General features: G+C 32.4%; 1 protein-coding gene across 1 annotated transcript in view; it reads left to right on the forward strand.

Annotated features, from left to right (window-relative positions):
* Nucleotides 1-803: 803 nt before the first annotated feature.
* LOC122026629 (ran-binding protein M homolog) overlaps nt 804-22,735 on the forward strand; it is a 30,941-nt gene continuing 9,009 nt past the window's right edge. The window contains exons 1-5 of the mRNA XM_042585363.1: nt 804-1,446; nt 3,599-3,745; nt 4,076-4,162; nt 12,272-12,317; nt 22,197-22,273. Of these exons, the coding sequence (XP_042441297.1) occupies nt 1,085-1,446; nt 3,599-3,745; nt 4,076-4,162; nt 12,272-12,317; nt 22,197-22,273 (719 nt within the window). The 5' untranslated portion in view covers nt 804-1,084. The remainder of the gene's footprint in view (nt 1,447-3,598; nt 3,746-4,075; nt 4,163-12,271; nt 12,318-22,196; nt 22,274-22,735) is intronic.

Consider the following 22,735-nt stretch of genomic DNA (forward strand, 5'->3'; position numbering starts at 1 on the left):
TGATCATAGTGTTGTCAATTCTAAGATGTGGGACTAAAGAGAATTATATATTTTTTTATATAAAACAACCATAGAAAATTAATGATGAGAAAATTTCATAATAATATGTCACAGCTGAGTCTCGAACTCTAGATTAAAAGGATATTAACGTAAATTCATTTTAGGCTTCACCAAAATTAGTTAGTAAAGGGGGGAGATTTTTAATAAAATAATAATAATAATAATATGTCACAGAGTCTCGAACTCTAGATCACTGATTTTTTCGTTTGTGGAATTACTAATAAATCTTGGAATTATTTTTAGTGTGAATAGAAAAAAGGATATTAACGTAAATTCATTTTAGGCTTCACCAAAATTAGTTAGTAAAGGGGAGAGATTTTTAATAAAATAGTAAGATAGTAAGATTATCATAAAAAACATCTCACTTTTAAAGAAATTCATTACAATAACAATCCATTTTATAATTTTCTCAAAAATACTTTTATATGCTCCAGCTCAACCAAATAATTTTAATAAAGTTGCTTTTACCTAAAGTTATTCTAATCTTTGAAGTATTTTGATTAATATATATATATATATATATATATATATATATATATATGTATATATATTAAAATGGGGTGCGATAAGGGATGATAATATGGGTGCCAAATAAATATTCTATGTATATTAAAAAAATACTTTTTCTTCCTTAAAAACACTTAAATATCTTATATTTAAAAGATCTATTAAAAATGAGTTTTTCAAAAATATTTTAGGAGTCTTTTTTTTTAATATCGTAAAATCTATAGTTTACTAGAGGCGAACACTCCATTTGATCATCTTTAATGTAGTCGAGAAATTATTTCAATTATCTCAAGACAGCGTCCTCCCCTAAACATCTACCTTCCTCTTTCTCCCAGTGATGATTAGGGTTTCCTGCGCCACTAGAGAAGACCGCGATCCATCTCGGCCTCAGGACAACAATTGAAAACCAAATCGGCACTAGGGTTTTCCATTCGTGTGTGACCACTTGTTTGTGGTGCTGGATTTCCAGAAAAATTTGGTCGGAAGCGCCGAATCCTTGAGTGTTGGAGAAGCTCCGATGTTGATCAATCAAGAACCGGCGAATAATCCAATCGATCTCTCTCGCTTGGCGTCCCGCTGGCGCTCGAGAGATGAGTGGAGGAAGATGATCCAGGAGATGGATTCGGAGCCGATGCCATCGCATTTGAACACCACCAACAGCTCTGGTCTGTTCCATATTGTATCCACCGACAAGATGTCCGTCCATTACAACGGGACCCCGCAGCACGGGCATGACGTTGGTGTCGTGCAGGCTGACTGTCCGGCGCCCACCAGGAGGTTGGCTTACTATTTTGAGATGACGGTGAAGAATGCCGGGCAGAAAGGGCAGGCCGCTATTGGCTTCACGATGCAGCACTTCAAGATGCGCCGACAGCCTGGGTACTGACATTAACTTTATCAAACACTGTTATTTTGCTTAATTTTACCAATGATAGTTTGTCTTTGACTTTTATATTCCCCAACATATCAAATTTTTTTTTATGTACATGACAAAGCAATTATAGATTTGAAACATTCTCCAACTTCCTTTTTTCATCTTTTCAAGTCGACTTTATTTATTTCAGCGAAAATTCATTCCGGTAGTGCAACAGGGTCAAAACATCTAGAGATTCAATGGAAATTTAAGTGGCACTGAAGACTACACTTGTAGGATCTTTTGTAGACATCTAGTCAAGACCTTAAATAAGTCTTCACACATCAGGTGCATTCGATGTGCTTGGAAGAAAATTCCAAAAGTCAAAAGGATGCCAGGGTTGTTTCATAAAAGAAAAAGATAAAATGAGTTCATGGCCACATTTTATGTCAAGTAAATGAACTATAACTTACACCTCTCATTAATTCTATTATGTTATGTTCTCCAAGCACTAAAATTTTATATTGCTAGACACTTGACACATGTCTGGGTGAAGCAAGATGCTTGATTCTTGAAATTTTCTAAAACATATTTAGGACTAACTATGATTTTTTAAATTACTTTCTTTATGAGTTTCTTGCATCAAACCAATTTTTTTATTCTCCTTAAAATCTTTCTACTATAGAAGAAAGACGTTAAGCCTAGTAGTATTTAATACTGCCTGGGAAATGGTGGTTAGGAGAAGAGTAAGATATAAAACAAAATATTTTGAAAATCAAATTGGTTTCTTACCCAGCTGATATATTACAAATGTTGTCTACTCAATACAACAATTAGTGTGAAAATATAGAGAAAAAGGATGAGTTATCTATGATTTCTATTGACTTTGTAAAGACTTGATAAAATCCCTTGACTGTGCTAAATTGTACAGAGGAAAAATAATGTAATAATTTTGTGTATGTGAGAATAGACATGTGAGCTAGATCGTTGCTAGTGTGAGTTACTGAGAGTGTAATGAATGCTTTTAACTTTTAGTTTACACTATGAGTTTGATTACTTGTATCAAAAATATGAGGGAGAGGATGGAAAGTGACGAAAAGATGTACATGAATGATGGAACTCCAAATGTAATTTTACGATGCTTTCACTCTTCTCCCTCATGTCTTCCATCTGAGTAATCAGACCCATGTCTGATTTAAGATTCACTCTTTTTTCTGCGTTACTACTAGTTTAATTCACTCATCATATCCAAGGTAAATATTTTTGGTGCACATTATTTGTAATGATATAATGCTAATTGATGAGAATGTTAACAGAATAAAGTTGAAACTTTGTGTAGGAGAAAAGCTTGATTTGGGATGCCATAGTCTTTATTCAATTTTATAAGTTTTAAAGTGAATTGGCTTTAAACAAGCATCTTTGACTTGCAAATTGAAACTTAATAATTTAAAATTACTTCTTTCATCTTGAAGTTAGAAATATAGCAGAGTAATGTATGTGGAGCTTTTTAGTAACTTACTAGATAAATATTGCATTCAATTATGGATCAACAATGTTTAAGATGCATCTACTTGTTCTCATAGTTGTTGAGTTAGCTTTAGCTATGAAAGATGAAAAAGCATCATCTGGACCAGATACTGAGCCTGACAACTGTACAAAAGGCTAAAAAGTTATTGTTATTCCAGCTACATGTTGAACCCTTGGTTCATCTTGGAGTCTAAATGTTTTGGTCATATGCTGTGGCTTGTGGAAATCCCATGTATTTATTTAATCAATTCGACTACTCTCCCCTTGTTTTACTGATTTATTCACTAATCTTCTTCTTAGTTACCAGTAAAGGAACCCAATTTGTGAAACAGTGTGTAAGAGAGAATTCAAAGAAGATAGCTAAAATATTGTTCAAGGTGGCAAATATGAATTGGGGTTGTAACATATAAGTCATAATATTCTTGTAGTAATCAATCTTGTACAGGTTAAAGTTGCAATCATATTCTTATTGATATTCATCTATGTTTAATATGATCTCCTATTCTTTCTTACTATTCTAGCATTGAACTCTTACTTTATCTTTGGGTGGTTTGATTGAAATTCTTGTTTGTTTAATATCGCTGAAACTAAGTTCTTTTGTGATATCCATTGCATATGTTGGATTCTCATAAACCATTACTTCATTTGCAGCTGGGAAGCCAATAGTTGTGGTTATCATGGCGATGATGGATATCTCTACCGTGGACAGGGAAAAGGGGAGTCCTTTGGGCCAACATTTACTACAAATGATATTGTTGGTGCTGGCATTAATTATGCAACACAGGAGTTCTTTTTCACGTGAGCCAATGAGTTGTTTAGTGCATGGAAATTTATTTCCTTATCCAATACAAAGTTTCTGATTTGCAAATTCCTCTTTCAGCTTTTATTTTGTTTATGTTTCCCTGATTTTCATGCATTTATCCAAATACATAGGATCTTTAACAAGTTTTGCAAATAGCTGTAGAGATACTTGACATGCCAGAGTCAATTTCAACTGTGATCCTATAGCACAGTTTGTCCATTTTAGTTTGTCATCCATTATGCCAGTTTTCCATCTACCTTCTTGGTGATTAGTAGCTTGGTCATGTTTTGTATATGATGATGATGACAACCTTGCTTTTTGTGCAGGAAGAATGCAAAACTTGTTGGAACTGTTACAAAGGATATAAAAGGACCCCTTTATCCAACAATAGCTGTTCACAGCCAGAATGAAGAGTATGGTGCACTCTCATTTTATATCATGAATATAGATGTTATTTGTTGCTTCTTTGTTTTCAGTACCATCTAGATCTTCCTAGCTATGTACCTAATCCAATTACATTTGTATGAAATCTGCAGACTAATTAATGATTCTATATTTATCGTCATTTGCTTGTAGCATATAGTTCATTCCTGTATTCATTTTTTCCCCGAGGAGTTCTGAATTTTTATTATCCTTGAAACATCAGCATCAGTTATCTTTACCAACAAGGCATCCTCAAATTAAAAATGTATGATGTGTAGATTCATAGACAATGACTTCGAGAAAACATCATGAATATTATATATATATATATATATATATATATATATATGTGTTTTGATTTCAATTTATTTTACATTTTTTAAGGTAAGTGCATTGAGGCTATTACTGTTGAAAATAACAGAGGAAGTTTATTCAAGAGAAAACAAAATGAATTGCATCAATTAAAAGTAAGGAAAATATAAAGATGACAATTCAACCAACTCTGATGAAATTTGCATCATTCATTCTGCCCGTCCCTTAACATCGATGTTCTCAACTCTCAATGAGATACATAAATGAAACCCACGGGTAGTGAGAGTGGGATGAAACAAATTCTTATACCTTAAAATTTATTTTTCCTCACTTGTTCTGCATGAATTCTAATAAAGAATGTTTTTTTTTCTTTTTAATTTTTTTAAAGTTTTATATTATATTTATTGTTGGTATCCTAACGTGTCTTGAGCATGCTCACACAAGAAGGGACAGCGGAAGGGAATGAGTTAGGCTACCTCATAAGTGACCTTGTGCCACTTCAATTTTTAGCCTCTTCTTGCTTCAATTTTAGGCGAGGCGAGAATGGGAAGTCAATTCCCTGTTTTCTCCTACTATATTTCCTTCCCTAGGAAAAAGACTAATTTTCTCAATTGATAGTAGGTGCTATGCTGCACCTTACATAGTCCAATGCAATACATGAAAACAAAACAAAATAAAATAGTTAATGTGGGACCATTATTATCTTATTAACATCATGAAAGATGGCCATTCCTATTTTGGAAATCCAAATAGAGAAACATCTGAATTGTTATAGTGGAGACTGAAGTTACTCTCCAGAACTAGGAGTGGACATCTTAATGATCACAACATCTTCTTTAATGACTACTTGAGTGTGCTTTGTTCACTCATGAAAGAGTGAGTTGTTGGATCTGCATTGGTTGAATCAGAGTCCCTCTTAAGAGTGAATGTAACACTTCCATCTCACAAGCTGTTACACACCAAAGGATAGTCTATTTTAGTAATAGTGAGATAAGCAAGCAAAACTTTCTAATTACCTTCTAAGTTATGAAAGCATGGTCATCACTATTGGCATCAGTATGGATGTTTCAAAAACATAGGTATTGACTGTCATCAAATAAATACAACTGAATTAAAAATAAGAAATACAATTCAATACATAATTGGACTGAATATTTAGTTGATAAATTGTACATCACAAATGATATACTATATATTTTTAAATTAAGTAAATAATTTAATTATATTTATTCTTATTTTTATTATAATAAATAAAAAATTATAAGATTTTTGTAATATTAATTAACTAAACAATTGATCATTAATTATATATTAAATAAAATTTAGTTAATGTCATTATTATTTATAATTATTCTTCATCTATGATTATGTGCATTTAGTTATCATTATTGTTTATAATTATTTATTGGCAATGATAATATTATTATTTAGAATATTAACAAATACTATTAATTAATTTATTTTTACTGTTACTAATTAAATATTTTAACTTTGCTTACGATACTACCACAACAACAACAACAACAACAAAGCCTTTATCCTACTAAGTGTGGTTGTCTATATGGATCCTTCTATGTCATTGGACTTGGTCACATACTATATCATCATTTATTTTTAAATGAACTTTATCTTGCTTTATTGTTATTAACCAAATTTTCTTTGGTTTCCCTCTTTCAATTAGGTCTTTCTCTTCCTTGATTAATGTGTATTTGTCACGGTCTCATACTGCCTAATTAAAATATTCATTGGTCATCTAAGTATATATCCATACCATCTTAATTGCGAGGTTTCCTTCAATTGGCATAATTTTGACTTTTTCTCTAATGCTCTCGTTTCTTATATGTCCATTCTCGTATACCCCATACATCCACCTTAATATCCTCATCACTAAGACTCTCATCTTCCTCTTGTGTGTTTGATTCATAACTCAATATTTAGCCCCATATAACATAGCACGTCTAGTCGCTATTTTGTAAAACTTCCCTTTAAACATTAGAGGTATCTTATGATCATAAAGAACATTTGATGCCCCCTTTATTGTAACCATCTTGCTTGTATCATATGCAAAACATTTCTATCAACTCCATCCTTTTGTAAAAATGAATTTAGATGCTTCTGTTATTTTAACAATTGCATTGCTACATCTACTATACCAAACTTAAATTTCATATTTTATCTTTACAAAGTCTAAAATCATTTTTTTTTTGCCAAATTCGTGCTTAGCATTTACTTCTTCATGAGTCTCATCAATCAAAACAATGTTATCTGCAAACATACACCATGGTAATGCGTTTTAGATGTATTCAGTGAGTTCATTGATGACTAGTGTAAAAAATACAAATTTAGAGTTTTGGTGATGATATCTTATCTTTATAGGAAACACTTTAGTTAATCCACTTGAGTCTTCACTCTCATTGTTATATCCTTAACTATTTCAACTAACATTACGCTAACACTTTTTTTTTTTTTCTTTCTAGACTTCTCCATAAAATTTTCCTCATGACGCTTTCATAAGTTTTTTTGAGGTTGATGATACTACGTATAAGTCTTGCTTCTTTTGTTTCTTTCATGATACTTCTCAATTAGTTGTTTGAGAAGATGTATAATTTCTATCGTCAACTTTTCAAGCATAAATCCAAACTGATTTTTTGATCACTTTGATCTCCTTTAATTTTTTCCCATCATTTTTTCTTAAAATTTCTCTCATCAGCTTAATGCCCCTTATACTTTGCACAATTTTATATGTTTTTTTGTCTTTTATACAAGGAGCTAGAGTATTTACCCTACACTTATCATGCATTTTCTTCATTTCTAATATGAGATCGAATAATACCTTGCTTACCTTTGCACTTCCATACCTCAATTAGAATGTCATCCGATCTAATTGCTTTTTCATTTTTATATCATTTAATGTCGGTTGTACTTATGAAATTTAAATACTCTGATTAAATTTAAATTTTTATACTCCTAGCTTAAATTTTTTAAGCTAAGTTGGTCACCTAAACTTTTATTAAAATGTTGATGTATATATCTCTTTTATTGCTCCTTCATTTCTTCCCTTCATTAATACTCTATCGGATTCATTTTTAATACATCTTATTTGGCTAAGACTCTTTGTTTTCCTCATCGCTTTAGCTATTCTATGGATGCCCCTTTCCCTTTTTTTGTATTAAGATATTGATACAAACGTTCGAATGACTTCACTCACTATTTTCTTGACACTTTCTTAGCTACCACATACTTTTTAAAGTTTTTTTTCATTATTACAAGTGTACAATAACTTATCAGTTATTCAATGTTTTGTCACTTTTCCCTGTGCTTCATCATTTCACCACCAAAACTTTTTATTTGGTGGCATTTGTCATATTGACTTTCCGAGAAGGTTTGTAGCCATTGTTTTCAAATTTTATGTCACTTTATCCCATTTCGTAATGGAGTTGCTATGTATTTCTCCTAATACATGTGCTTCTACCCTCTCCTTAAAGATGCTTTGCTTTTGTCTTTTAACTTCCACCAATCAATCTTTAGAATCATGTACATTTTTCTTATATTGACACTATGTTTGAGACGTGTATTTAGACCATTAACTTATATTGGGTGGTCAAGTTTTCTTCAAGCATGACCTTGTAATTGTTACAATTTTTTCTATCCTCTTCACCATAAGAAACTCAATTTCTTAGTTTTGAACGTAAATAGTTGTTCTCTTTTCTTAAAAAATGTATTAGTTATTATAAGTTTATATATTATCGCGAAATTCAATATAATTTTTTTCCTTCATTTCTTGTTCCAAAATCATAGCCCTAATGCACCTTATTATATTCCTCATTTCGTACTCTATACCCATTTAGACCTCCTCCTATTAAAATCATCTCTTTTATCAGAATATTTTTGACTATCTCATATTGGTCCTCCCAAAACTTATGTTTGATATTTTCATCTAATTCTACTTCAAGTGCATATATACTAATTATATTAATAATTTCTTTTGCTTCCACTATCTTAAGAACTATAATCCTATATCCTTTCCTAAATACTACTATTTCGCCCCTTAATGAACTATTTATAATAATAAATAGTTTATTTCTTTCTATTTCTCCTTTTACTCTTTCCCTATCATAACTTAAAACATGATTTTTTTTTTATAATTCTCCCCTATCCATTTTATCTCTTGTAAACATAAAATATTAATTCTTCTTTTAATCATTCAATCTACTACCTCCCTTTATCGCTTTGCCCGTGAGTGTATGCTCTAAATCTAAGATAATCAGAATTCCTATATTGTCTATGATTATCCAATCTAGAGTGTGAGAATTCTTGTATATTTAATATTACATGCAAGTTCTTACGGAGATATAGTGATCCTTGTCGAAATGTTGCAGTTGGACCTTGAAACGTATTCTCTTTGTAAAACAACTAAGTATTAACGCAATAGTTTAATGGTTCCATATATAACATTTGCTTATGTTTTACTGACAACCTAACATCACCCTCTTTTACTCGGGCTTGGGATTGATCATGGCTAAGTTTATTCACCATGGGCAGAGTTAATATTGCCTATTAGATAATAATAATATAATACCATTACTAAGTATTACCAATTACGTTAGTGCAACAAGATTATATCTATTACTGGTTTACCAAGTAGCCTTCGTATTTGTTTATGCATCTATTAGTTACCTAATACTTTTTGTTGATATTAACCATATTTAATATCTTTACCTCACAAATCACACACTTGAAAGCCTTTCTCCACTCTAGACTCCATTTAATGCCTTCCTCCTTGATGAATCTTCATGTCTCCCTCTTGTCTTGAGGCAATAATGCCAGAGTGATTTCTTCTCTCTCATGCACATGAAGTATTTACTCTCTCTTATTTTTGCTTCACCCAAAGCCTGTTTCTTCATGCAATCCAATGGTTCCGGCAAGGGGCAATATTTAGAGAAGAGGATCTCCTTGTTTTGGAATTCACCATTGCGATCTATAGCAGAATGCCTCCCTCATTTTTCCAAGTTCTTCTCCGTCTCTCCTTGCTCCATAATTGTGATAAATTAGAAATCAGTTGATTTGGAAAATGTTATGAATCTCCCACTGTTCTCTCTTGATTTGCACAATATTCACTGAGATTTTTTTGACCATTTTCAATTTTATTTTTCAACGCCATCACATGTCTGAGGCATTGGCAAGAATTGGATGATCTTGCTGATCCCGATCCAACTCAGTTAATTCATATTGTGATCAGTTTGACCTGGAATAATCCTTGGACTACAGTTAATTGTATCAAAGTCATTATCTTTGGACTACAGTTTCCGAACTGGAATAACTTGCATCGCAATAATTTTACAACAAATGCATTTATATTTTCTCTACTAGAGAAGAACCACTCTAATCTCTTTGAATAAAATTCCCCATTGAGCAACCTTTAAAATGGAAAGGCTAAACTCTCTGAGTAGTAACGAAGTTAAAGAGGAATGAAAGGAATTGCTGTATTATGATGAACATGTAGGAGACATGGAATCTCCTTTTCAAATTCTGTTTTAGCTTGAAAACCTTTGTGACTCTAATCTCTTTGAATAAAATTCCCCATTGAGCAACCTCTAAAATGGAAAGGCTAAACTCTCTGAGTAGTAACAAAGTTAAAGAGGAATGAAAGGAATTGCTGCATTATGATGAACATGTAGGAGACATGGAATCTCCTTTTCAAATTCTGTTTTAGGCTTTTAGCTAGAAAACCTTTGTGATTTCTCTCCATTAGTCTTGCAAGAAAACCAGAGAAGAGATAACATGCTTGAATTCATTTAATAAATTGACAAGAAATCATTAGGGTCAATATAGCAAACCATCTCAGGAGATTGTCAAAAGATTTCTCTAAATTATATTTGATCAACCTCTATTAATAGAGATTCAGATTTGGAAGATTTCACTATATGGATGATTTCATTTGAGAGTGTTTTCAATACTCTTCAAAAACACAGCTGACGCTAGCAGATTTATAAGTTAGCCAAGATAAGGTCTCAATCTGGATCCATGTACCTTTATGAGATGTTCATAGAGTACAATATATAAGCCAATAGGTGGATTAGAATTCCTTAAAATTTCAAAGGGTTTAAAAGAGTAGATGCTCAGGTTGTATATGCGCCAACTAACTCTAGTGAATTACTGCATATGCGGGGCATCTACAGTCCATGCTATAAATGTAAAAGGAAAATCATACTGATAAAATGCTTAGCACATCTCATCACCATCATCAAGCCATATTTATCCCACCAAAAAATGCTTAACATATGTACAACAATGTCTTTTTCTCAACCTTTCCAATCCATAAATTTAACATCAAATATGTATAACATAAAATGTAAAATACATAATATCCAACAATTTTATAACAATCTTTATCAACCAATAACGTAGAGCATATATATAATAGATTTACATATATACAAGTACCACACCAACAATTTAATTTATACAAGTGTTTCACAATTACAATATCTAATCCTATGATGAGTAAAAGCATCATAGAAGACATTATTTGAAGGGACCAATACCAGTAAGAATTAGACTTTTATTTGATTTGGTTCAATCAAAATTTGTTTGAATCAATTCCAATTTAAGGTTTTTTGGTATCCCCGTATGTGGCCTTATAGATAACCTGATACCATTGACTAAAGACAGACATATATGTTATATGTGATGTAGTTTGCAGTCACATATCCATAGGTGGCTGTATATATTTCTTTTTAGAACATTGAACATATTTGGAGCTTACCTATTCTGGTATTAATAAGAGTCAGGGAATACTAACATGGTTTATGATCACCTAGACCTCTTTTTTTTTAAAAGGTAGATCTATTGGGGTTGTACTTTTACAAAAGAAGTGTTTATATAACATTTACAAGTTATCACACCAAAAAGATAGTTTATATGTGATTCATAATCACAAGAACCAATCCTTCTGTGTATAAACATCATAAAAGTTATTGTTTAAGAAGGTACCAGTGCGAGTTAGACTTTTATTTGATTTAGTTCAATCAAAATTGGTCCAAATCATCTGAATCTTGGTTTATTTGGTGTTAATGTATGGGGCTACATAGATCGCATGATCAATCTACTAAAGACAACAACATTTCTTATATGGATGTGGTCTCATGCCACAAATTCATAGGTGGCAGCAAACGTGTCTACCATGGCTACTTTTTAGAAGATGATTTGGGATTTCTCCTTTTTTTTTTGGTATAAATAAGATTGAGCTAGACCACTTGATAAAAATTGGATGTATATATTGTGTGTACTGTATGAATTAGATTCAGGAATACGAACAGGAAAAAGGGAATATCTTCTTTCTTTTTTTCAAAAGAATTCTTAATGCTAAGATTTTTGCCACATATTGAAAAGATTAGCTCAAATTATATTATGACGATCTTTTGGTTCTTGGTTTACAAAAGCTTCTAGTCCCATGAATGAGCTTGTGAAGAGGGCTTACTTGGTTGAATTACAATTACAAATCCATAATGAAGGAAAAGGATATGTTATGTACCAAGCAACTTCAAATTATTTGAGTGCTTTACTTTTAAAATGTTTGACTGCTCATATGACACTTCTATAACTGATTATTTTGTCTTAGTCCAGAAGAATTAATTGCCGATAACCATAACTTTAGGAAATATTTAGTTTTGATTTTCTTTTATATGACTACTTATCATCTTATATCCAGTTCTTTTGTTTAACTTGCTGTGTAATGTATGTCAGTTTCATTTTAATTTTGCTACTATATTACCTTCATGGTGCAGGGTAACTGTGAACTTGGGGAGGAAACCGTTCTATTTTGACATTGAGGTACAAGAAAAATATTGCTCTGCAGTTTTTGTCAAATCTAATGCTTAATCATACCATTCTTTATTTGAAAACTTGTTGAAGATGATATCTTGTTTCCTTGAACTATCCTGTTAATCTCTTGCTATTAGTGAAATCTGTCTCCTTATTTCTGTTCGCATGTTCTTCCCTCGAAGGGAACACATTAAATTTGTACAGGCAGTTAGAAATAAAAGAGGTCTGCTGCAATGACAGAACAGAACACTCACCAGATTGTTAGCAGGGAAAATATCAAAACAGAACTGAAGTTGCTGAAGGATGCTGGAAGTAAATCTTCTTTACAAATTTAGCCAGGAAGAGCTAGCGAGAAAGTGATTTCATGGAGACGAGGATAGGCAAATCTAGCAGATCCAATCTAGGACGATGCGGTAGAGCAGGTAGAGCAAAGATAGATTTGGGAGTAAGTGAAGCTGCACTATTGATTGGGCTGATGCTGGGAGAGCATCATGATAATAGATGATGTTCAAGATCTGTGATGAGATCAAAACTCTATTGTGAAGAAGTGCAAGTATCATGCCACAAAGAGGCAAGTGCTTTGCGGACAAAGATAAAAGCAACAGTGAAGAAGCCCAAGATCATGTTGGTTGGAGAGCCATTGTTTGGAGATGCCAACAATAGGAATCACATTACATGGACAACTTATGTAGTGGGCACTACTTGGAAGAGGATCGTGTGACTAGGATTCACCTTCACATGGAGAAGATTTTAGAGACAATCATGGAGAAGATATAATTAGATGTGCCAACAAGGCCAAGTCAAGTAAGGGGCATGAACCTTATTCCATGCTCATGTTTCTCAGCTAGTAGAATAGGCTTGTCCTGTAAGAATTTTGGTTGTACTCATTGGTCTGTGAGCTTTTGCCATGATCAACTCTCTTAGGTGGCTAGCCATGGCCAAGTCTTGGGTTGCAAACTATGCTTAACCTAGCTTCTTGTTGAGAATGACTTGTGGACCGAACACAACAACAACCAATCCTTTATGCTACTAAATGGGTGGGTTATATAAATCCTCCTACGCCATTAAGCTGGATCCTCTATTGTTTTGTCATTATTAACCAAGTCTTTTTTTTTATTTCCCTCGTCCTCTGTTAATGTGCATATTTATCATAATCTCAACTTTCTATCTAATGTTTTCATTTATTATCCTGTCCATCTTTGTTTGTTTGTACATTCATTTTAACATCCACATTTCTACAACTTTTATCTTTTATTGTTCGTTTCATAACTCAACATTCAGCTCCATATAACATAGCTAGTTTAACTATTATTTTACAAAATTTTCCTTTCACTTTTAGAGGTACTTTATGATTATAAAGAATACTTGACACCCTTCTCTACTTTAACCATTATGTTTGTATCGTATGTAAAACATTTATGTCAACCTCTCAATTAAAAAAAAAAAACGATCTTAGATACTTAAAACTTTTAGTTATTGGTAACTTGTCATCTCCAAACTTAACAATTGCCTTGTGTCTAGTATTAAATTTAAATTTCATATATTATATCTTTATTTTACTATACCTAAAACCTTTTAATTCAGTGTTTTCCATAAAGATTCGAGCTTAGTATTTACTTTTTCACACCCAAATAATATTATCTGCACACAACATGTATCATGATAATGAATCTTGAATGTGTTCGGTGAGTTCATCAATAAGTAGTGTAAAAAGGTATCGATTTAATTGAGCCTTGATGTAACCTTATATTTATAGGAAATTTTTACGCTGTTGTAATTTAAACATCTAATAAATCGGAATTACATTTTTGTATTACAATGAAGGCTTGAAATTTTTTCCGAGTGGGGTTTTGGTCTAAGTGGAAACAAAACTATTTTGGCTCCATCTTGTGCATGCTGATATGTTGTGTCGGTGAATGAAGGAGGAAGAGGAAAGAATGGTAGAAGAAGGTCAACCAACAATAACAACAATGAAAGATGAAAGAAGTGCATCATGAGATGGGAGTTTCAAGCCTTATATTCTTATATGTTGATGAGCAGACATGCAAAGGCATAATTTTTGAGCCCATGTAGTACATAGCATTGAAGGTAGATTAGGAAGTTCTCAAATTGCTTTGGTGAACACTTCATGATGCTCAAAACCCTTGCATGAACATTGTGACACTAGAACCCTCGCACGTACACTTCATAATGCATGCAACCCTTACATGAACCTTACTAATATCATTAAATGCTCACTCAATCCTTGCTAACTTTGTAGGTGTTGTCGCACGACCTTCACTCGTCATTATAGTTGTGTCATGGTTTTGAGGTTTGTGTCATGTGCCGCAACAACGAAAAAAGTAGATCTCTACAATGCAAATCAACGCAACCATGATTAAACTTTTTTTTTCTTATTTTAAATTTTCTTTTATCATTAAGTTTAGGCCAAACATTACCAAATATTTCAGAGTGAAATGATTTTAATAGGAGGTGACCTAAATGAGCATGTCGGAGTGAAAAATGAGGAATATGAGAGGGTACATGAGGGTTATGGGTTTGGAACGAGAAATGAGGAATGAAAAACTATATTAGATTTTGCGATATCATATGACCTTATATTAGCTAATACGTTTTTTAAGAAAAGAGAAGAACACTTAGTCACGTTCAAAAGTGGGAATAATAAATCGCAAATTGACTATCTTATGGTTAGGAAAAAGGATAGAAAGATTTATAAAGATTGCAAGGACATCCTTTAAGAAAACTTAACTACCCAATATAGGTTAGTAATGTTGGATATACGTCTTAAACATAGTATCAATAGAAAGAAAATATATATGACTCCTAGAATTAAGTGGTGGAAGGTAAAAGATGGGAAGCAAAATATATTTAAGGAGAAGGTAGGAGTACAAGCATTAGGTGAAATATACGGTGATTTTAATATGATATGGGATAAGATGATATCAAAGTTAAAAATAGTAGCTTAGAGTGTACTCGGTGAGTTAAAGAGAATTGCACCAAGTAAGGAATCTTGGTGGTAGAATGAGAAAGTACAAGAGAAAGTGAAGGAAAAACGAATAGCTTATAAAGAATTATATATTTGTCATAACGAGGAAAACTTAAAAAAATATACAAGAAAGAAGCTAAGAGAGTAGTGGATGAAGTAAAAAATGAGACTTTTGAATGATTATATCAAAAATTGGATACAAAAGAAGGGGAAAGAGATATTTATAGAATAGCTAAAGTGAGAGAAATCCAAATAAAATATATTAAAGATGAATGTAATAGGGTACTAGTAAACTATGAAGAAATAAAAAAGCGGTGGAAGTGGTATTTTATCAACTTTTTAATGAAGGTTTAGGTGACCAACTTAATTTAGGTAATTTAAGTAGGTCAAATGTGCATAGAAATTTAAATTTTTATCGTAGAATTCAAACTTCAGAAGTAGAATAAACTTTAAATAGGATGCATAATGAAAAAGCTGTTGGACGGATATTTCGATAAAGGTATGGAAGTGCCTAGGAAAACAAAGTATTGAATGACTTATAAAATTATTTAACATGATATTGAAAATAAAAAAAATACTTGATCAACGGAGGATAAGTATTCTAGTTCCCTTGTATAAGAACAAAGAACACGTACAAAATTGTGCAAAATATAGGGGTTTTAAACTAATAAGTCATACCATGAAACTTTGGGAAAAAGTAATAGAAAAAAGATTAAGAAAGGAGACTACGGTGACCGAAAATCAATTTGGATCATGTCTGGGAGGGCGATAATAAAAGCTATATATCTTCTTAGACAATTAATTAAAAAATATCTGAAGCAAAAGCAATATCTACACATGATATTTATTGGCTTAGAAAAAACTTATGATAGAGTCTCAAGAGAAATTATATAGAGAATTCTAAAAAATGGACGTGTTAGCGTAACATATATTGAACTAATTAAGGATATGTATGAGGATGTAACGATTAGAGTAAAAAACTTTAGGCGGAGTAACTGAAGTATTTCCAATAAAGATAGGGTTACATCAAAGATCAACTCTAAGTCCCTATCTTTTTATACTAATTATGGATAAACTCATTGCAGATATTCAAGACACAGTATCGTGGTGTATGTTGTTTGTAGATGATATTATTTTGGTAAATGAAACACGTCAAGAAGTAAATGCTAAACTAGAATCTTGACGGGAAACACTTGAAGGGTAAAATTTTAGGCTTAGTAGAATAAAGACAGAATATATGGAATTTAAGTTTAGCAATATTAGTAATAATGAGGCAATTGTTAAGATAGGAGATGACGAGTTGTCTGAAATTGAGAGCTTAGATATTTAGGATCATTTTTACAAAATGATAGAGGGATTGAGAGAGATGTCTTACATAAAATACAAGCAGGATGATTGAAATGGAAGAGTGTCGGTTGTTTTATGTGATTGTATTTTATGTGATCGTAAAGTACCTCTAAAACTTAAAAAAGAATTCTACAAAACTACAGTTAGACCTGTTATGTTATATGGAGTTGAATGTTGGGCTATAACTAGTGCACATGAGCAAAAGATGAGGATGTTAAAGTGGATGTGTGGATAGAATAAGAAATGAGAGCATTAGAGAGAAAGTGAGTTGTATCTATTGAGAGAAAACTCCGAGAGATGCCTTTAAGATGGTACATGCATGTACGTAGACACTAATAAATGCTCCAGTTAGACGATATGAATTATGACAAACACACATATCAAACAAGGAAGAGGAAGAAAAAAAAAAAGAAGACTTGGTTAACAATAATAAAATAAGTTAAAATTTATTTAAGTATAGATGATGATATAGTAGGAGATAGAGTTCAATAGTGTAAAAGGATCCATATAGCGACCCCATCTAGTTGGATAAGGCTTGGTTGTTGTTGTATTAAATTTAAGTCCAAAGGGCCTAGGCTTTGTCCAAGAGCACTAGTCCCTAGGCTAGTTGGCACCACTCTAGATTATGTCTAGCACGACCTATATGAGGCCTTGTCAAGCATCTTGGTCGTAGCCTATGACATCTATAGATTCCATTATAAGATGAGAAGGTGGATAAGTACACTGAAGATATATATAGATAAGTGGATGATGCAAATAAAGATAGGGGTACCCATTATTTAGTTCAGATTGAAAAATCAAAGCAAAGTTGGTCAAATTTTGATTGTCTGGTTTCCTTGCTAAATCTATTTGTTTCAGGTTGACCAAAGGTTTGAAGCATAATTAAATTTGAATTGATTATTTATAAACCAAATCAAATCACTGAGTTCCCTTGTCTACTTCATTAGAGGAAGAAAAAGCAAGAGGGAGAAAGGGATCAATTTGGCGTTCCTTCCTTCACTTGTGATTTTAGAGTGGATGAAAGTGGGGAACAATGTTGAAAAGAATTGGTTTAACCCTGCATGTACGTGGGAATGACAACATTGAAAGACTAATTTTTTGTCTGTGTGGATATACGAGGATGAACTCAATAGAGAACATTAGAGAGAGTTATAGTTGCACCTATTGAGAAAAAATTTTGGAGACCACGTTTAAGATGATAGACATTTACTTAGGCGATGTGAAATTATGATAAATATGCACATTAAACGAAGAATGCCAAAGAAGATTTGGTTAACAATAATTAAATAGAGTAAAATTTATTTAAATATAGACGATGATATAGTAGTAGATAAAGTTTAATGACATAGAAGAATCCATATAGCTGTTATTGTCTATTTTAGCAAATAAACAATGGAAATTTCTTTTTTTCCCTCTTCCCATTTCTGATCCTTTCTTTGCTATCTTTCTCCACCCAAATAGACAGCCATAAAATTATCATTGATGGGCTTTGAAATTTCAGTCTTCATGCTAAAAAATTCAACATTACTAATACTATTTTACTATATGTGTGATGAATGAATGAAAAATACCATGATCCCCTAATGACTATTCATAAGTCTGTCATATTGTCATATTAATTGCAAGTCTTAACAAATTGGATGGTTGGAAAATCTCTGTTATCCACAAGCTATAAGGCAAGCCTATACCATTCTTTTGATTGTAAGATTCGGGCCCTTTGCAAATAAAGTAACCTTTGATATGAAGCATGGTTTAAAATACCATTCTGTGCGGGGCGAAACTTACCCTTCCGCTTGTGGCCTGAAACCTGCACCGATAGTCCAAAGGTTTCGAGGCCCACAACCAGCCTTAGAGGCATCACACGAGCCCCATGGCGGAGGCAAACTCGTTGCACGAGTCTTGCGGTCGCGGAGGTGTTGTGTGAGCTCAGCGACTTGTCGAGGACTCATCTCTTGATGCCGCGGTGCACTCGTTGCGTGTGGCTTGCAGCAGACTCGCCGCGAGAGCCCAATGGCCGTGGCAGATTCGTCGTGAGCTCCACATGGCGGACTTGTCGCACAACAGGTGCAACAGTTCAACGAATAGTAAAATTAAATAAACGCATATTAATAATTTCAATCAATTTATAGCTATAGTCGGGATATTTTAATAGGTTTAACTAAACCCTAATAAAATTATCCCATAAATTATATATATATATATATTGTATTTTAAATATTTAGATTAATTTTTATTCTTAATTAATATATTTTATATTGGTCGCGGAGGTGTTGTGTGAGCTCAGCGACTTGTCGAGGACTCATCTCTTGATGCCGCGGTGCACTCGTTGCGCGTGGCTTGCAACAGACTCGCCGCGAGAGCCCAATGGCCGTGGCAGTTTCGTCGTGAGCTCCACATGGCGGACTTGTCGCACAACAGGTGCAACAGTTCAACGAATAGTAAAATTAAATAAACGCATATTAATTATTTCAATCAATTTATAGCTATAGTAGGGATATTTTAATAGGTTTAACTAAACCCTAATAAAATTATCCCATAAATTATATATATATATATATATATATTGTATTTTAAATATTTAGATTAATTTTTATTCTTAATTAATATATTTTATATTTAAAAAATACCGAAACTATATTGGCACGATACGAAATCGAAATCGTATTTTTCCGATCCAGTACCGAAATCTTGGCACGGGTCGAGAGTTTAAACTTTGATCTGAAGTACATATTTTATCCATATAATATATGTTTGATTTTCATATTTGATTTATATGTGGGTACAATGCATGTCATATAATAAATAACACCTATTTTCATTAGCAATCATTCAAATCCTTTAATTGGCAGTTCCCCTAAAGGTAATTAATAGTAGAGATTGTGCTGGCAGGAAATTGTGGAATTCTTTAAGGGTGAATTCGACAAAGTGATTCAATCATTTCTGAAATATTAAAGCACCTTTGCTCGCCTCGTAATAAAAAGATTAGGGTGAATTTTTGGTTGTATGGACTGCTAATTTATGTGCTAACATCAGAATGATGGTTGAGATTGGATAGATGTAGCTGTGGGTAAAAGCAGAAGTTTGAGCCTGAGTTTTATAGGTTTCTCTTTCAGGATGTACTGTCTGTTCAATTGAACACTGAAATTGGAGGGCAACTGGCCCAAGTGATTGTATCTCCAGCATCTTCCTCATCAATGAGAAGATCAACCACTCCACTATGAAAGGGATCAAAGGAAAGAGGATCTGAATATGTGTTCAATAGCTTCAGACAACCAAGTGGACACAATGACTACAAATGTCTTATGACTTTGAATATAACTGGTAAAGAAAATTAGTCAATATCATGGTTTTCAATATCAGTTATTGGTATTGGGCATTCTAGAAACTTAGGAATCAATTGTATAATTTGTATTAGATCAGTAAGATTGGTGAGATTGGAGTTGGTGAGTAAAAAAAATAAAAAGGTCATTTAATGAAAAAAATGAAACAAGATAAGTTTGTTCAATGATTGATGTAACGAAAGATATTCGAAGAACCTAAGAACAATTAAACATATATCAATACAGTTGAAGTGAATTTTGTTTTAGAATATTAATTTTGCATTTTATATAAATTAGCAGTGATTAATTGATAGATAATTACATATTGTATAACCAGATGATTAGTAATTAACAGCAATATCAATGAAAACAAAAAAACATAATTAATAAAGTCCAATTCTAATACAATTCTATAAATACATACTAATAACTTCAAATTATTAATAAAATAATTATATCTAATAATAAAAATAATAAATAAGTATAAATTATTAACATTGTTTTAAATGACTAATTTGATTTCATAAATTAATCTAATTAATAATATAACACAAATTAAACTCAAACCAATTATTATTTTAAATAATCTGATATCATATTGCCAGATTAATAGCTATATATTTACCATTTGAAACTAAACTCAAATCAATTACATAACATGATGATCGTGATGATGTTATAATAAATAATAATATTATGTAAACACCCAAAACCACGTATTTAGAATAGATGTGAGCACATCATCTACCCAAATAATGCTGCAATTGATTGTAAGGATCACAAGGTTGCCACCAAGTCTATCCAATATTGCACAAAATCATATTACAAAGTGAAAATACATATTTTGTACTGCGCTTTCAACTTCTGATGTATTATTTTATCATAAAGAGATGATTTTCTTCATCTTACTAAACAAAATGCAACATTATACTAAGATATAAAAAGTACATAGTATTGTTAATAATATTGATCTGGTATTACTTAATATTTTAAATTAACCTTTCACTAATTATTTTACATTATCGTTATTATTTTACCAAGTTGTGTTAATATACTGCCTGTTGTTAGTCATTAACAGATTATTAATATATTAAATAACTATTATATCTCATTATGTCTTAATTTTGGAAATTCAATTACTTATCATAAACCATGCAAAGCTCCTCCTCCAGAGAGCTTGAGTGCCTGCTCCGAAATCCACTCCTTCCCCACTTGATAATCATGGACCTTCATCAATTAATGAGGGGATGATCAGCCAGTTCTCTTTCTTCTCTGGAATCAAATCTCATTTGCCCAAGCCTTTGGCAGTGACTGTGAATCATGCCCATTGAGCTCTGTGTCTGAGTCTTTGAGCTCTTCTTCCTCCATAAATCATTGATTCATTGTGGTTTATTGCATAGAGATTGAAGTCTATTGCAGGATCAAAATCTCATTGTACTCTCACTTCCTACAATAATTTCCCTCTCACTTCTCCTCCAAATCCAGGTTTGATCTCATTAAAAGACAAAGTTCTTGCTTTTCTTCCTATTTTTCTTCATCTTTGTGCTCCTTTTGTGTTTGTTTGCCAATTTGTCCATCCGGATAGATTGAAAAGATGGAAAAGTTGGTCTGTCTAGAAAGTGTAGTTCAAACCTACAGTTGCTTTTCAACCTTAATACAGTTTCATCTATTTCTTGGGAGATGTAATCTATTTCTGCATTTCAGTGACCCTCAGATAGGTGCCTGAGAAATCTGCTAAGATCAATTGGCTGTTGCTTCCTGATCTAACTTGGTCGATCTGGATTATGACTGAGTTTGCTAACTATGGTCAATGTTTTTGGCAACATGATGTTCCTGTCTGTAGTGTGACGGGTGCTGTTGCTTCCTGTCTTTACTGTGATTGTTGCTGTTGCTTTGGGTTGGTTTTACTAGGTAAAGGGTGTTCAAGCACAAGAACATGTTTGAACTTGAACTTAGATTTTAGTTCTTGCTTGTGGATGATAACTTGGTCAGAAATCCAAGTATTCTGGTCCTTTCATGTAATCTTATCTTAAATAGTTTTTTTGGAATGTGCATGTGAGGTTACAAGTGGCAATTTATTTTGCAATCTTGTTTTCCGAATTTTTTTTTATGACTAAATCGTTTATGTTGGAGTCCTGTCTCGTTATAGCAATGATCATCTTCTTCATTCAATTTGTTGTGCCTTGTGCCTTTATCTTCTTAAGTTTGATTTTTTTTTTTCTTTTCCCTGGACAGGGCTATATTATGGAAGAGAGATTGAAACAGCAGTCAGTGGTTGAAAAGCTTTCCTTGCAGCCAAATATTAGCCATCGGTATGTTAGTTTAACACAAATCATTCTGAAGAAGTTGCTTGTGGAGGGAATTGAGTGGCATTTACTTGCAATTGTGCAAAATTTTTGCCAGTGAACTTTGAATTAGTCATTACAGTCTCAGAAATATCTTACTTTATGCCCTAGAAGCTCCATAGAATTGTCTCTGCTATTCTGGTTTCAGTAGTCATTCTGCTATTTGTTTTTCTTGCTCTCCTTTTACTTCTGCATTCATATCCTTGATCTTACTTTGTGAATTTATTTGCTTATATGTTTAAATTCATCACTTAACACCAGGTTAAATTAATCTGATGTTTGATTTAGACACTTTAAAATTCTTCTGTGGTTCCTCAATGGGATGTATGTATAAATGGTCTTTCTGTATATTTTGTAAAATTTTGTTTGTTGTAGCATAGAATGATAAGCAAAAAGTAGATTAGGATAGTGAATGTTCCAAGTTTGAAT

Source organism: Zingiber officinale, chromosome 1A, assembly GCF_018446385.1.
Source record: "Zingiber officinale cultivar Zhangliang chromosome 1A, Zo_v1.1, whole genome shotgun sequence".
NCBI classification, from domain to species: domain Eukaryota; kingdom Viridiplantae; phylum Streptophyta; class Magnoliopsida; order Zingiberales; family Zingiberaceae; genus Zingiber; species Zingiber officinale.